Source organism: Miniopterus natalensis, chromosome 2 (assembly GCF_054644295.1).
Source record: "Miniopterus natalensis isolate mMinNat1 chromosome 2, mMinNat1.hap1, whole genome shotgun sequence".
Taxonomy (NCBI): Eukaryota; Metazoa; Chordata; class Mammalia; order Chiroptera; family Miniopteridae; genus Miniopterus; species Miniopterus natalensis.
Genome location: NC_142082.1, coordinates 123,209,638 through 123,223,208, shown reverse-complemented (window position 1 = coordinate 123,223,208; position 13,571 = coordinate 123,209,638). Strand labels below are relative to the sequence as shown.

The 13,571-nt window shown below is 39.0% G+C and overlaps 1 protein-coding gene across 6 annotated transcripts in view; it reads right to left on the bottom strand.

Annotated features, from left to right (window-relative positions):
* The window catches only part of NAP1L1 (nucleosome assembly protein 1 like 1), a 31,233-nt gene extending 18,404 nt beyond the window's left edge, over nucleotides 1-12,829 (bottom strand). For 4 of the 6 annotated variants that reach the window (XM_016199396.2, XM_016199397.2, XM_016199398.2 and 1 more), the window contains exons 1-2: nucleotides 12,766-12,828; nucleotides 3,789-3,826 (exon numbers count right to left, since the gene is read on the bottom strand). In XM_016199396.2, coding sequence (XP_016054882.1) covers nucleotides 3,789-3,805 — 17 coding nt within the window. In that variant the 5' untranslated portion in view covers nucleotides 3,806-3,826; nucleotides 12,766-12,828. Of the gene's footprint in view, nucleotides 1-3,788; nucleotides 3,827-12,765 lie in introns of all 6 variants that reach the window. The other 2 variants (XM_016199399.2, XM_087814529.1) reach the window with 2 other exon arrangements.
* Between the last annotated feature and the right edge of the window lie 742 nt (nucleotides 12,830-13,571).

The following is a 13,571-nucleotide window of genomic DNA, read 5'->3' as shown; positions in this document are numbered from 1 at the left end:
TGAATGTGAAGGCTAGAGACCTGGCAGCCACACTGGACCATGAGGCAACCCTAGAGCATGGAAGTCACCAGCTAAGGATGAAGGAGTTTGGAAAAACAGAAGGATCCTGGATCCCTGATGGCTGTGGAACAACCATATCAGCCTGTACTATCTTTGTGGACTTTCTTCTTTTTCTTTACTTCACAGTGAAGATGGGAAAGAGGAGTAAAAGTTAAGGAGAACGCCTAAGACTACTTCATGCTTAGAACAAAGCCAGGAGGATGGCCCCATTGAAAGAGAAGGTAAAAAGTAGTAAGATAACATTCTTCCCATTTCATCTTAAAAAATCTTTCTGAACATGAGATTATAATCAGCATTAAAAAGGGAAATAAGAATATCTAAGTCAATATATAGATTATCATGTAATTCCTTTTATGATTTTACATTTTAATATTTGGTTTAGAGATTTCGTTGCTTTACGTATTTAGAAACAGCATTTGAAAAAGTTTCATATATGGACAAATACTATCTAGTTTTTGTATGGGGAAAAGTACAGAAAAAGTCAACTGTATTCTGTTAGCAAAATTTACATTCCTGTCAACTAAGGGGGGAAAAAAAATCAGCCTTCTCATCAAAAACAAAGTAATCATTTCTGGAATATCTCTGATGTAGTATAAACTTAAGCATACTTAAGAGTTAAGGGTAACTAAAGATAACATGAAACAACTCTTCCTCCAGTGTCATTTCATTCAACCATTTATAAAACATCTAAATCTTAAAGCTTTAAAACTGGGATCCACAAACTATGTCACATGGCCAAATCCAGCCCATTCTTATTTTTGTAAGTAAAGTTTTATTGGAATACAGCCATGCTAACTGATTTATGTATTGTCTATGGCTGTTTTCACACTGCAACAGCAGAGTTGAGTAGTTGCAAAAGACCGTATGGCCCAAAATGCCTAAAATTTTTACTATCAGATCCTTTACAGAGAAAGTTCACTAACTTCTGCTTTAAAGAACAAGAATCTCCTCTTCCTTTCCATCTCTGAAGCCTCACAGGCATCCATAGTTAAATAATGAAAGAGGGAATCAAGTTAATTCTTTTCTTTTTCAAAACTGAAAAAATGAAGGTTAAGATGGCAGATTGCACATGCTCGAGTATCTGATCTCAATCCTTCCAGAATCCCCACTAAGATTATGATAAAGGCGTTTTTAAACAGACACACACTGAAGGACAAGGAGACAAGAGCAGGAACAGAACTAAAATCTAAGAAGTGGGGAAAGCTGAGAACCATCTCAAACACAGAATCTTAAAAAAGAACACCTTGCCCGGGAGGTGTGGCGCAGTGGTTGAGCGCCGACACATGAACCAGGAAGTCACAGTTCAATTCCTGGTCAGGGCACATGCAGGGGGTGTGCAGGAGGCAGCCAATTGATGATTCTTTCTCATCATTGATGTTTCTCTCTCTTTCTCCCTTTCCCTCTCTCTGAAGTCAATAAAAACATTTAAAAAAAAAGAAAAAAAAGAACACTTAATCTGGTTAAGACAGGGAGGACAAAGCAAAACCTGACAAGCAGTGTGATCCATAGATTCTCTCCCTCATTTTAACAGAATGCCAGTTTCTTCTCTGGAAAGGGTTAAAACTGAGAAGCTGGACCAGACGATTACAGTTATGATAATCTAAGATATGATAATATGAATGCAGAGACCCCTCCCTAGCAGTCTTGTCCCAATTTGGCTCCCAGAATACCCACCCTTCACTGAAGTATATCTGACCAGCCCAGGAAACAAAAACATAAAATTTTTTTTAAAAATTCTGACACTGGGGATTCGCCCACCCTGACAACTTCACATTAAAATCCCAAATTGATAAGCATCCCCCTCCCCAACATTCATATTTTCTAGTCAGCTTTTAAAAACATCTGCCTGTCCCGCCCCACCCCAATCTTAATGAGCAGTCAACCAAGTATTACCTCCTTTTGAGGAAAGCCTCTTACATTGAGACCAAAACAGAGGAAAGAAAAATTTAAGAGCAAACAAGACTATACAGGGGAAAGAAATTTCCGGAGAAAATGTTACAATCAATAAAAGAAGCAGAACAAGATGATATAAAAACAGGAAGAGAGAGCAAAGGAGCCCTTGAAAACTACTAGAATTTTAGCACTTAATATAAGAGTTGAAAGATAAAGTTTATTCAGCTTTCCTTTAGAAAGAGCAGAGAAACAAAGATGGAAAATACAAAAGGTAATTAGAAGAACCAGTTCAACACACAACATAACAGGAGATCCAGAAAGAGAAAACAGACAATCAAAATAAGAATATTCCCCAGTACTTAAGAGATAACAACAACAAAAACAGTGCCACATACAAATGATCAAGAATTATAACTTTGAATTTCAAAATAGCAACACTGGAAGTCAGGTGACAATGGATCAATGCCTTCAAAATTCTTAAGAAAAATTATTCCCAAATTAGAATTCTACACACAAAGTATCATGCATAAGAGTAGAAATGTCATTTTCATTCATGCCATCTAAAATAATTTACTTCCCTCGTACTCTTCCAAGAAGGTACTAAAGAATCAAAAAAGAAAACATGGAAATAACAGCAAACCCAAGAGAGGAGGGAAACAAAAGGAAACCCCTGTAAGATAGAAATAGATCCACAATTTCTTAGGTAAGGCTAAGAAATCCAGATTGGAGGAATGTGATTGAGGGGACAATACTTTGAAAGCCATGATCACAAAAATACCTGCTGCCACTTTTCTTTTTATGCTGAAGATAGCTTACCCAAGAAAATTAGTCAGATGCTTATATATACAGTACTTCAATGTGTTATCCTTGTGCTAAAATTTTCCTGCCTTCTCATCTCTATGCTCTGTTGCCTATAACAGCTGTAGATAATCATATCATGCCTCCCCATCCCCAAGTATTCTGTTTTAACCTGTCCTCTAAGTTGGCAGGCTACTGTAAAATTACAAGCAACACATGGTGCAGCTTACCCCATTTTCCCTGACCATATTTCTTTAAGACACCCACCTACAGTATAATCTCACCAGATGCCAACTTCATTAACCCTGTTTGCAGGATGCATGACCTTGCCCAATGACTTCTCCAAAATAAGCCCTTGAAAAGCCTCAGTAAAGCTGAAGCCAGACTATGACCCAGACAGGCTCTTTTGCCTTTTATTTTCCTACCTTGGAGCCTTCGACTAATAGTGGTAATATTGCCTTTTTCTTTATATATCTAAGTGTGTGACTGCTATTCAGATTTTCAAAATTAAAAATTAAGAATTTGTAGGTGATAAAACTCTAAAGAAAAACAAAGAAATGAATTAGACAAAAGCCAAGACAGTGCTTATACCTCTGGAGAGAAAAGGTGGAGGATGCAATTGAGAAGGGACACACAGGGATTCTAATAGCAACGTTCTATTTTTAAAAGCTTGTACACAGTGTCCTAGTATTATTTAAACTCTACATATACATTTTATACACTTTTTATCTTGTATGTATGATACATTACAATGTAAGTCATAAAAATCTTTGGGAAATACATACAGGGTAAAAGTGGACTCTGCAAGTATTTATGATTCATTATTGTGCTCAGCACTTTCCCAAGAATAAACACTGAAAATGATTAACTATATTTAAGACAGTGATTATATATACTTTTTGTCTTGGATCCACGGTATGCAACTTTTCTAAGAGTAGGCATTAAACATTAGTCATTATCATACAATTTCTAATACATAACTAGTACTGCTGTTAACTGTATCACAGTACTAATCTCTGAAAAGTAAACCAACTTACTTGTCAATGTCTGCCATGTTGTTAAGAACTCCAAATATCTATGGAGAGAAACATCAAAGTTAAAAAACACATACAATTTATGTAAAACAAATAAAAACATTTAAAACCAAAACCCTTTAAATCAATACCACGTTGAGGCCCGCTAGTGTGGCTCAGTGGTTGAGCGCCGACCCATGAACCAAGAGGTCACAGGTTCAATTCCTGGTCAGGGCACATGCCCGGGGTTTTGGTTTTGGGCTCAATCCCCAGGAGGGGGCGTGCAGGAGGCAGTACATCCATTTCCTGTCGAATCTATGTTTTTCTCCCTCCCTCACCCTTCTTCTCTCTAAAATCAATAAAAACATATTTGATTATGTTTTTTTAAAAAATCAATACCACGTTGAAAACCATCCCAAAAGAAACGTATACTCCCATTAAAAAAGCATCAGTGTTAAGAAAAACCATGGAACATTGAGACTTTCATGTAGTCCAAGAAATTTTTCAGAGGATGCTATTTAAAATAAGTTACTAGTAGGCATTTAGAATCTATTATGTAAGGACTTTTATAATGGCACTGTTGGTAAAGAATCTAATGTATGTTAGAATCACAGAAAAGGAACACTACAAAGGCTCTTTATTCAATGTCCTGCGACATCTACAGTCAATTTTTGCTTAAATTTTTAGGCTACTTAGTACCTCACAGGAGAAATTCACTTCATTTTTAACAGCATTAATCATCAAATTCATGTTAAAAAAAAATTTGCCACCTACTATACTTACTATGACCCCCTCAAAGATCTTTTTGTTTTCTTATTAAAGTTTAATAATCCTTGTTTCAAATGTCAGGGATTTAAATTATTTAATGACAGGTATAAAGTTCTGGGTCCCAATCCATGTCAACTAAACCTTCCCCGTCTCTTCAAATGTATTTCATATGTCACATCACTGATAACCACCACACCCCCTAGCCTACCCTAGACATGTTTGCTGGTACATTGTCAACAATGCTCTTGGTTAGCAAACCTGAATACTGTTAGAACTGATCAAAACACATCCTAAGTTCTTTTTCACTGTAAGATTAGTATTAAAGAACACTGCTTTTAGAAAACTAAAACTAAGGTAAAGTGTGTTACATTCAGGCAGAAAAACGGCTGAATGCCATTGGTAATGCAGATTAGTAAGAAAAAAAGAATTTTCATTAAGCTTAGAATGCCACATTAAAATCAAGTTTTTAATCTTATAAATATTAAAACCTTCGTCTTTAACTCATAAAATGACATGGTTCCTAATAGCAGGGGTAGGGAACCATACCAAGGGCCATTTGGATATTTGTAACATCATTCTCGGGCCATACAAAATTATCAACTTAAAAATTAGCTATGAGCCAGGCTGGCATGGCTGCGTTTGAGCCTTGACCTATGAACCATGAGTTGAGGATCTGATTCCCAGTCAGGGCACGTGCCCACATTGCAGGCGCCATCCCCAGTAGGAGGGGCATGCAGGAGGCAGGCGATCAATGACTCTCATCACTGATGTTTTTCTCTCTCCCTTCCTCTCTCTGAAATCAATAAAAACATATTTTTAAAAGTTAGCTATGAAAAAAGCTCCTAGATTTACTGAATTTCTATTCCAGCCTGCAGATGCCTTGGCAGGGCCAGACCAAATGATTTCTCAGGCCATATACCTCCCACAGGCCAGACTTTCCCCACCCCTACCTTGCATCAACATGCTTAATATGCTTATCATTTAGTGTCAAGAAGAGGTGCTGATTTTAGCAGTCAAGTGCTAATATTTGGAGGAGTATCATTACACTTACACTGCTAATCCTCAGTGTCAAATTTGTGGCACTACATTTACAATTCAAACTCCCACAACAAAATTATTTTGATTCTTGATTAAAGAGGATTCAAAACATAACAGGATGGCATTTACTTATTAAGAGATGCCTTCTCCAATCTGTCTGTTCTGGATAAATGAGATTTCTTGGTGGTACACACTTTTTGTTTTTTAAAGGAAGCCTAATTTTGAAGTCAGATCATTTGGGTTGACATCAACTTTGTAGCAATCTCACTTAGGAAGAAAACTTCTGGCCTTATTTAATCATCTACAAAATTAGAAGAAAAAAAAAACTGTTTCCTCATTGAACTTATCTTATTAAGAAGCAAGTTCATGTAAAAAGACAATTAGCTGGGACAAGTTTTAAAAAACAGATTACTTTAGTTCTGACAAATGTAAAGAATGAGTAAATGTACCACAGTAATGTAACATGCTAACATTAAGGGAAACTGGTTAAGGGGTATACATGGGAATTCTCTGAACTCTCTCTCTAACTTCTCTGTAAATATAAATTACAAAGAGTTTACTTTTTACAAGAGAGATCCCTGCACACAGATTATGAACCATCAAGTCTGATGGAACAGACCCCAAAATTTGCATTCTAAACAAGAAACTTAGCTTCTAAAGTAGGTAGTCTTAAGACAATCAGATCACACTGAGAAACACAAGTTTAGGTTAACACCTACATTAATTATTTTACTGCAGCCAATAATTAAAATCAATGAAAATTTTATTAATCCCACATGAAAATGCTTTCTAAGAAATCTGAAGAATTTCCATTTCTGGTAGTGACAAATTAGATTATCAATGAAAAACAAATTTGAATGTACACAGTATTTGTTAAAATCTTGAAAGCAAGGAAAATGCTAATAAAAGGAATTCCTAACCCCAAACTAAAGGCACAAGAGGAAGCAAAAAGATAAGCAGAAGGAAGTCACTTTTGCCATGAGGGCAACTGCCAACCTCAAATGTAAACTACTGTGCATAAAATCAAAAGCTCTGGACCTATCCAAGGTGAGAAATTTTTATGGCAACCCTCCCAAATTAAGCAGTAAACCCAAATGCTAAATTCTCAGGGATAATAAACCAGCTCTCCTGGACAAAAGCCCAAATTCACCTCATCAGTGTTGCCCTCAAAACCCCAAACTTTGAGCTTAAAGTGGTCTGACAGTGTTCCTAGACACCTGCATATCCAAATATAAGTGAAAGGCACCTTAATCCTAGACCTCAAATAATTCATGAAAGTAATTTTCAAGAGCAATAGGGGCAAAAGAAAAGAACACAACAAAAAACAGTCTACAAAGACTTTAAAATATTTGTCAAAAAGGCTACAAACTTATAACTATAAACATAGACAAAAACGACCATGCTAACTATATTTGAAAATACGTTTGCAGCCATATCTTAAGGAACAGTCATCTATTAAAGGTGATATAGCTAATTTGGCAAAAAAACTAAATAGAACTTCTAAGAAGAAAAAAAAAGGCAGGTTTAACAGTAGGCTAAACACAGATAGGGAGAGAATTATGTGAGCCAGAAGCAAGCTTAGAAGAAATCTCCCCAAAATATGGCAGAAACTAAAGGATGGAAAATACTGAAGTTAAAAGGCATTTTAGTATACAATAAAGTCTAACAAAGGTTTAATACAAGTTCTAGGAGTAGAGAATGGGTAGAATGTTTTAAAAAATTAAGAGCAAAGAATTTTTCAGAACTAATGAATGATAGCCCTACAAATCCCAATCAGGATAAATAAAAAAAGAAATCTGCACTTATAACAGATATATTAGTGAAAAGGAAAGACCCTAAAAACAGAAGTCACCTCAAAAGCAGAGAAAAGACTTAGATAACTTCAAAGGCACAAAAGACAGCTCTTTTCTCTTCAGTAATAAATACCAAAGGACAATAGAATGTGCTGTTGTGCTTAACATGCTGAAAATAACAGAGGATTTTAGAATATTATACCCAACCAAAACATCCTTTAAGTATGAAGATAAAATGCTTTCAGGCAAAAATATCTCCAGCACTCTAATAAACTCTATCAGGACTTTCTTCAGGCAGAAGGCAAGTGATCCCAAATGGAAGGTCTAAGATATAAGAAATGAGGGGCAAAAACAATATCCATATGCATCTAAATAAGTATTTTAAAAAGAATAATATCACCACTGTGTAACCCGTTAAAAAATTTAAACTACCACAACATGAAATCAGTGGCGAGGGTAAAACAGGAGGGAATGGATCCAAGTATTCTAATGTTCTTATGCATGCATATTGTATAATTTCTAGGGTGACTCCCCCCAAAGATTAGAAAGACATGTAAGTTCTAGAACAGAAGAACAATTAAAATATATGTATTTTTATATAAACCTAAAAGAAAAATTGGATGACCAAACAGAAGGCATACACACAAAAAGATCAGACTTAAACCTAAACATCATAGCGATTACATTAAATGTAAATCAACTAAAGGCTCCCATTAAAAACTGTCAGTGAAATACAATCCTAACCAAAAGAAAGCTGGTATCACTGTATTAACATCAGAAAAATGACTTTAAGGAAAAGCATTGCTAAAGATAAAAAGGTGAAAGGTTCAACCTGACATATGTAATATATAAGACCTCAGTGGAAAGAAAGTTCATCATGACTGAAGGCATACCTTAACCTGAGAACTTGAACACAAAAAAAACCTTTCAGTGCAGGAAGAGGGCAACAAGTGATTAAATCAAACCATAAACTGATTATTTTTGTGATCTTATAGCTAGATGTCTAGACATGAGCTATCAAGTAATTTATCACTGCAGTAAACCTGATTCTGAATAAGTTCTTACTTTTAATGAGAAGGAAAGAAAGCTAACATTTACAGAGCCTACTCTGTAGTGGACTATTATAAGTTTTCCTCTTATTTGCAGATAAAGTATTAAGCAACATGCTCAGCAACACACCAGAGGTTAAGTAAAGAAACTAGGAATTAAAAGCTGACTTCTAAAACCCATGCCCAGCCCATCATTCCAAAAACCAAGGCACCTCCTCTACTGGCCTACTGCCCCATAGATTATACAATAACAAACTAGTTATTATTCTTTTATGAAAAGTTACTCCTCCATGGTGAAACAGCCAATTATTACAAACTACACGTTTTAAAGCAAAAGAGTTAATAAACAGAACCTGTAATATCCCAAGGATTAAGATTTCCCTTCACCTCAGAACTCATTTAATTCCAAATGCACTTCAACAAATCTGTTGTTCAAGTAGCTGTTCCATTAACATTTTCAGTAGTCCAGGGGCTCAGTACTTTATTTGGCTCCAAACACAACTTCAGTCAGAATATCATATTCTTTATGTTCACTATTTCAGTCTACTTAGTCCCAAGCAAAATGGACTCCTATTTGAGAACATTATCTTCTGTTCAAAAGATCTCATTATCTAAAGTATTATCTTATCCAATGCTAAAGAAACAATACTGGGTTGGACTGATGTTTGAAAATACACTCAAGCATAAACAAACAAAAAATTTATTCATCTGAAATATGACATGTTGGAAGACAACTTCATAACCATTAAGCACTGTAGCTTTCCCTTGGAGCATAGTGAAAGCCAAGCAAGAGTGCTTTTGAAACTTATGTACAGCATAACAATTTAAGTCAAAGAAACTGTCCCTTTAAAAGCAATACAAAATCTAATCATAAATCCTCAGTTTAGTTATGCATCCTTGGGTAAGTTCTGTAACTACTGTGTACCTCAATTTCCTCAATAAAATGGTTATACTACCTACACCTCCAGGAGCACTAAATCAGTTAATACATGTAGAATAATTTAAAACGTAAGTGCTGTTACAGTTACCTGTTGTGCTCTTCTGTATCCTCTTTACCTTAGAAAATAATCCAATAAACTCTTCAAACCTTCTGAACATGTATGTAGCAGTAAAAGGCAAGTAGGTAACCACAAGTAAACAGGCTACCTTCTGTGGCAAGCCCAGTACTGTGATCTAGTGGTCTGCTGTAAATGTACTAACAATTTACAAGGATGAGTGAAAACAACAGCACTCACTTTCTAACCCCTACTCTGCCCAACATGGAAGAACTTCTTATTCAGATGAAATTAGTATGAAATGGGACTTATCATCACTGTAACAGGTTCCTTTCATGTAAAGAATGTTAAATTAGGCCATTCTCCACTCTTTTTCTTCACACCATCATCACAACTCTAAACAACCAATTTGCCTTTTTGGTTTGTAATGTAAGATATATATCCAAATAGGAGCTAAAATATTTACTCAAAGAATCAACTAAGAATATAAGTAATCACAGATTTTATCAGGATTGAGGATCTGAAAAATCATTAGTTTTCTAAACTGATCAGGATTCTCTCCCTCTAATCCTCTTTCATTAGTATTTCAAATTTACAATCAAGCAAAAAAAGGAACAGAGTAAGCCAAGTATTATTCTGACATTGTTAAAGAGAAAACCACAGGCCCAAAATGGAGTCACTCATGCTAAAAGCCCACGATACCAAACCTAAATTTAATGCCTGATCTGTGGTTTCAACCTCTCCCAGAAACAGTCTTAATCAAGCTGGAATTTTTTGCTCAACACCAATGAAGAATCTGTCACCTGGACCACCTCCACCCCTTCCACCTCGCCCCCAAGAAAGAGGCAATTGCAAGATAGAAACCTCCCTGCTGAAAACAATCCTTTCTTTTCTTCTGTTAATAGCAAGCTTGACCTACCCTCCTTCCTATAAAAAGCTTCCGTTTGATACAACCCCTCAGAGGGGTGGATGGGATGCTGCCCATCGCTTAAAAAAGTCAATTGGATCTTCAAATTTACTCGGCTTAATTTTGTTCTTCAACATCTTCATACCTTGAAGCCAAACAGATTCTGCTGCTTTTAGCCCCTTCCTACAAAAGGACTATGTATCGAATATATTTTGGGTTTAGATTCAAATCAATCATCTGGAGACAATATGGACAAGTTAAATAAGTAATAATAAAATGAGCAATAGAACTTTGGATTGTTAGTTTTGGTACAGGCAAAATTTGCTAAGATTTTCAAACCAGTATGGTGAATTTCTTAAATGCTATTTATGAAATTAACATAACATTGACCTAAAAAAAACAATCTATGAAGTCAAGGTTATTAGATGTCCAAGCCCGATCTACCAATCAATGTTAGTTCCATCTACCCTCCAGGCTTCCTAAAAAATAAACTGCACATTTTAGATTTGGCCCATTTGAACTCAGACAACTTTGAACAAGCACTTGAGACTTACTTAATACTCCCTGAGGATCACTGTAAATCTTTTACCTCCTGTCAGTTTTTTAAAAAATTGATTGATTTTTAGAGAGGGAGAAATACTGATTCTGTTCTTCCACCTATTTATGCATTTATTGATTGATTCCTTTATTTGCCCTGACATGGATAAACCCCAAATCGTGGAGTATCAGGTCTAACCAACTGAGCTACCTGGCCAGGGCGTCGTCAGTTTTAAATAATTTTATATACAGCAGGTTGTCGAATATTGTGGTTTCATTCAAAGTTGTTTCATTAAAAAGTCGATTAGGTGATGTAGGAACTTAACTCTTGTTTATATTGATTAGCCTAGGGTAAATTGGTTTCCTTATACATCATTTTGCTTAAAGTCAAAGAACCTATCCATGAGGTTGAGTACTTAAGAGAATAAGGTTTTCCTCTTACCCAAGGTAATGGGTATTACTTCCTAAGTAAAATAACTGTAATAGTATTAAAACTGACAAGAAAATAGGACCTAAATGTTATTTTGATGCTACCTTTGTTCAAAAATGGCAAATTTCATTTTACAACTCAGCTCTCCCAAAACCAGGCAATTAGTACTGTAGTTTTTAAAGTGCAGTCCTTACAATGGTAACTAATCAGACAGTGATAGTCTAAAATAGGGGCTCCTTGAGGACATCCTGTACCCAGTTCATTTTTTGTACTCTGAAAGTCTTTGCCCCCAAGATAGGACCTCATTCCCTGCCTCCTTTTATGAAGTGGGGGGCCGCCTTGACAAGGCAGGCTACAAACCTGGCGCACTAAGTTTACATTAACTCCTCATTCCACTCCATAGCTCCTCCACCATACCCCTTCATCTTAAAAACAAAACAGCCAGTTAAGGATCTTTTCTGGGAACTTCAATAAAGGAACAAATTTGTAAGAAAGCAAAAAACAGAAGTCCTAGAATTAAAGACATCGCAAGCCTTTAGTATTGCCACCTTAGAACAGTTAAAGGATTAATTAGGATCCATTCTCCCCCAATAAAAGAGCCTGGTCAAGACACCCATCTGTACTTGAGGTACACAAAAATATTCTAGCCATGGAGGCCCTGCTTCATCATCCATCACCTAGCATTCATACTTCCCTCCTGTGCCAATAAAAAGACTAAGACCAAAGAGAAGCAGATTAAGAGTTTGACACCCAAGAGCTGGACTTACTGTTCACTATTCATTCTCACATCCCACTGTTTCTACAACTTCCAGTAATGGCAACTGAACCTGGGGTCTCCAATCGGTCCCAGGTGGCGGCCACGTGTGCGTGGGAAGCCGCTGGGGGTTTCCCCGCCCAGCAAGGTCGCCACCTCCAGTGGGCGGAGAGCCCCGGAGCCTCACAGCCTCCCCGCCCCCTCCCCGCCCCGGGGCCTCGTCCCTTCACAGCCCCTCCCTCCCATCGGAATTCGCAGCCTCCGCCGTTCTTTCCATCCCCCAGCGGCCTCCTCCGGGTATTAATCTTGAGGAAACGGGGAAATCGAGGCGGCAGCAGGCTATGCACTCGAGCCCGGCCGGCGTAGCCGTGGCCTCCGCAGCGCGCCCGACCGACGCCGTGGCCTCGCCCCGGTCCACGCGGAGAAGCCGGTGGGGCTCAGGGTACCTCGGCAAAGACTGGCACGGTCCCCGGCCTCCCAGGCCGCACCAACCCCCGCGTCTCCTCAGCCGTTCCTGAAAGAGGGCGATGGCCGATCCCGGGCGCCTCTAAGGCTATGGGGGTCGAAACTCCGCGGACGGCTCCGGTTCTGGCCTCTAAGAACCAGCCAAGAGGCCTTCGGCGGCCCGCGACCCCAGCTTTCGGTTCCCTGTTCCTCCGTCCCTCCCCTCCGCGGCGACCGCCCGGCCGACATTACGTTCCCCTTTCTGTTTCAGGCCCCCATCCGTTACCGATGGCCAGCACGGGGAGCCAGGCGGCCGGAGCTGCGCAGTCAGTGACTCAGGGCAGCGGCGGGAGGAGCAGGAGGCGGCGCCGCGAGCAGATGGCGCTAAAAAAGACCCAAGAGCCCGCCGCTCGCGCTCATATACAATTAGCGTCAGCACGTAGGGCCAGCTCCGCCGCCCTCCCCCTGGCCTCGCGGTCTCCTAGCAACGCGAGCGGGAGGCGGGCCCAGGGCGGGTTGCATAGCAACAGAACCGTCCTTCTTCCCTGAAGACCTCCGCAGCCTCTGCGCGCAGCTCGGCTTCCCCGATTCCCGCTTCCGCCCCCTACTACGCGCCCGGCCATCTCTTTTTTTTACCCGCTGCTTTGGAGAGGAAATTTCAACCCCTTTCTTTCTCGGGAAGGGCCCTCAACTTCGCGTCTCGCCCCTGCGCGCCTCGCTCCCCTCGGCGTGATGCAGAGGGAGGGTGAAGGTGGGGGCGCCAGCCGCCTGGTCCAGGCTGGCCCCAACCCGGAGTGATGGGGAGCGCTCTTTAGTTCCTAATTCCTGTAACTTCCTTTCCCGGGTAACCATTTTCTCTCCCCGCCCATTTCCCCCCAAAGAACAACAGTTCCTTCCTCCTGACCACCTCAGTGGCGGCTTCTACCGGTTTTGCTTCTCCTGAGCGTGGATCTCCGTGGCTTCCAGGGGCGCTCCTCATCCGGACCCCAACATCCTTTTACTTGACTTGTGGGCCCTCATCTTTGCTTTAGTTCTTTTGATGGATGAAAGTGCTGTATTTGTGTATTCTCTGGATGCTTTATAATGAGGATA